The sequence below is a fragment of the Monoraphidium neglectum genome, assembly GCF_000611645.1.
Source record: "Monoraphidium neglectum strain SAG 48.87 unplaced genomic scaffold scaffold02233, whole genome shotgun sequence".
Lineage (NCBI taxonomy): Eukaryota > Viridiplantae > Chlorophyta > Chlorophyceae > Sphaeropleales > Selenastraceae > Monoraphidium > Monoraphidium neglectum.
Window position 1 is genome coordinate 7,600 of NW_014011395.1, and position 2,994 is coordinate 10,593.

General features: G+C 68.2%; 1 protein-coding gene across 1 annotated transcript in view; it reads left to right on the forward strand.

Annotated features, from left to right (window-relative positions):
- MNEG_10234 (hypothetical protein) overlaps nucleotides 1-2,445 on the forward strand; it is a gene marked incomplete at both ends in the record, with an annotated part of 3,694 nt that extends 1,249 nt beyond the window's left edge. The window contains 2 exons of the mRNA XM_014041295.1: nucleotides 38-707; nucleotides 1,003-2,445. Of these exons, the coding sequence (XP_013896749.1) occupies nucleotides 38-707; nucleotides 1,003-2,445 (2,113 nt within the window). The remainder of the gene's footprint in view (nucleotides 1-37; nucleotides 708-1,002) is intronic.
- Between the last annotated feature and the right edge of the window lie 549 nt (nucleotides 2,446-2,994).

Consider the following 2,994-nt stretch of genomic DNA (forward strand, 5'->3'; position numbering starts at 1 on the left):
GGTTGGATCTGGGGCTGAAGAGCCGCGGCGGGGCCAGGAACTGCTTTGTCGGCGGGAGCGTCGACCGCGAGTTTGCCCGCGCCTCGGCGGCGGCGGGCGCGACGGCCGACACGGGGCGCCGCAGCGAGTCGGCGGCGGCGGGTTGGGGCGGCGCGGAGCGCACCGCGGCGTCGCACCAGCCGGCGCACCTGGGCGCGCAACTGCAGCGGCAGCTTGCATACGCGTTCGAGGCGGGGCGCAGCGGCGCGCAGTGGCACAGCTCAGAAACCGCGCTGGAGGCCGTTTGCGCCCGCTTTGGCAAGCTGCCAGAGACGGTCACGCTGGACGAGGTGACCATCCCCACATATGACGAGGTGCGGGCAAGGAGGGCACTGGTTGGCTGCGTGCCGCCCGGCACAACTGTTGTCATGGTGCCTGCAGCCAGCGGCGGCACTGGCGGCGGCGCTGGCGGCGGCGCTGGCGGCGGCACCGGCGGCGGGGCCGCCGGCGGTACCGACGGCGGCGCCGGTGGCGGCATCAGCGGCGGCACCGGCGGCCGCACCGGCGGCCGCACCCGGGGCGGCACCGGCGGCGGCACCGGCGGCGCCCCCGGCAGCGGCACTGTTGCCATAGTGCTACCGGGCGCGGAGCGGCCGCTGGTGCTGCCTGGTGGCGAGTGCACCGTGCTGCGTTGCTACGCGGCCTTCGTCACGATAACCGGCAACCAGGTGCGTGCGCGCTGCGCTGCACCACCGCAGCCTAAGGACTGAATAACACACGTAAGTTTTTTGATACGCTAGGTCCAACAAATACCGTTTGAGGTTCGGGCCGTCTGCATTGGCGGCGTTGGGCGCTGCATGCATGTCGCAATCCACTCGTCTGAGGCACAGAGACACTGTGCGGCATCAAGCACGCCTGCGCCCAGCCACCCAGAGAGCGCATGTGATGCTGCAGCTTGTTGCGACCCCTCATGCAACTAAAATTGGCGCGCGCATGTTCTCATGCAACCCAAATCTGTACCAGGGAGAGGAAGTATACGGCTTTGCCCTGCACCGCCAGCCCGACCAGGCCGCTCAGGCGGCCGGCTGTTACCTCCTGTCAGCCGCGGAGCCGCAGGCGCGCGCAAAGTGCCACGCCAGCGCGCCGCGCGACCGCAGCGACGGATTCTACGGGGGCGGCGGCGGGCGCGTCGCCGCAGCGTATGAGGAGGGCGAAGAGGCTGTGCAGCCACTGGCGGCGGCGGCGGCGGCGGATGAGGGCGCGGCGGCCGCGGCGGCGGGCGAGGATGAGGGAGCAGCGGCCGGCGGAGCGGCGGCGGCGGGGGACGGCGGTGATGCAGCCGTGCCGGCGGCGTTGATTGACGGCGAGGCCGCCGCCGCGGCGGGCGTGGATGAGGGCGCGGCCGCGGCGGCCGTCGCAGTGCAGGCGGCGGTGGAGGACGGTGGGGCCGCCTTGGCGCTCGCGGCCGCCGGCGGCTGGGCCCCGGAGGCGGCGATGGTGGACGGGGCAGAAGGCGCGGCGGTGGCGCTGGACGACAGCGGGGACGAGGCGCCAGCAGCGGCGGTCGACGACGGCGGGGCTTTCGCGCCCGTGGCGGGGCAGGAGGGCGGGGGCGGGGCGGCGGTGGAGATGGAGGTGGACGAGGCGGACGGCGGGCAGGACCTGTCAGAGGTGGTGAGGAGGTGGCAGCACGCAGGACAGCAGTACGACTTCTATGAGGACGAGGAGCAGCGCGGCGGCGGCAGGGCGCATAACGATCAGCTCCGGAGGGCGCTCCCTGCAGTGTCTGAAGAGGTGGGGGAGGACGAGGCAGAGGATGAGGATGAAGATGACGGTGAAACGCAGGCAGACAGGCTGGAGCTGCAGGGGCAACGCAGGCCGCGGCAGCGCCGGCAGGAGGTTGAACAGCAACTGCGGGATCAGGAGGTCGAGGAGGTCGAGGGCGACCGCCGCCGCAGCCCAGACCCGAGCGGCTCAGCTGGGCCTGACGCGCCGTCTGGGCAAGCCCGCGAGGGCTACGCACCGGCGCGGTACGGCTTGGTGCTGCTGCCCAGCGCGAACCTGCTGCGCGGGGTGCTGCGCAGGATGGCTGCACTTGAGGAGCGCCACGGTGGTGGCTTTCATAGCGCCCCGGACGTCCTCCTGGCCCTTGACCTGTATTTCAAGCAGCAGCAGCAGGTGGTGGAGGTCGGCGTGCAGCAGCTTACCATCGACCTTTCAGCGCCTGACGCTGAGGCGGTCCTGCGCCAGCACCTGCCTGATGGTGTTGTGCTGCAAAGGTTTGAGCGGCCCCGTGGAAAGCCTGGCCCTCCCCTGCAGCTGCGCACCGCCCCCGACGGCCGCCAGGTCACCGCGCTCTACTGCGCAAACGAGGTTGCTGTGCTCTATCGCGTCACCATGGCGGTGAAAGCGCCGCCGACATCGGATCAAAACCCCGAGGTGATTATCAAGTGGCTGGGCAGGTAGAGGGGGCTAGAACCTTGAATGCCGGATTTTGCAAGGTCAATGATGATTGTATACGATTTTCAATTATGATTTTCTCAAAAAATCTTCCAGCCCTGACGAGCATTACCTCATGCATCGGCACGCGTTGCAGGCCGAGGCAGAGGATGCAGAGCCGCTGGAGGCTGTGTCCTCTTGGGCGCTCGCGACAACGGTCCTCGAGGCGGCGCACCGCGCAGCGCACCAGATTATGTGTGTGCTGCTGTCATACACAAAAGATAGCGCCCACCCTCCTGCGTTTTGGGCCTGGTGGGCACATCGATATGAAAGGCAACCTCGATTCAAAGGGCAAGCAACCTTTATGGCACAGGTTCTGGGGGGGTTTGGCAACGCAAACATTTGAGCAGTCAAGGGGTGCCTGAAGGGGGCAGGCACACTTGGCATTGAATGGAACTGAACCTGGGCCAGCTGAGGGTGTCACAGCCTGCTGGCTCCTGACCTTGCAACCATGTGTAAACACGAGTCTGTTTCGATCATAATCTTTGCTTACCTGCGGTTTGCATGCTGCTGCTG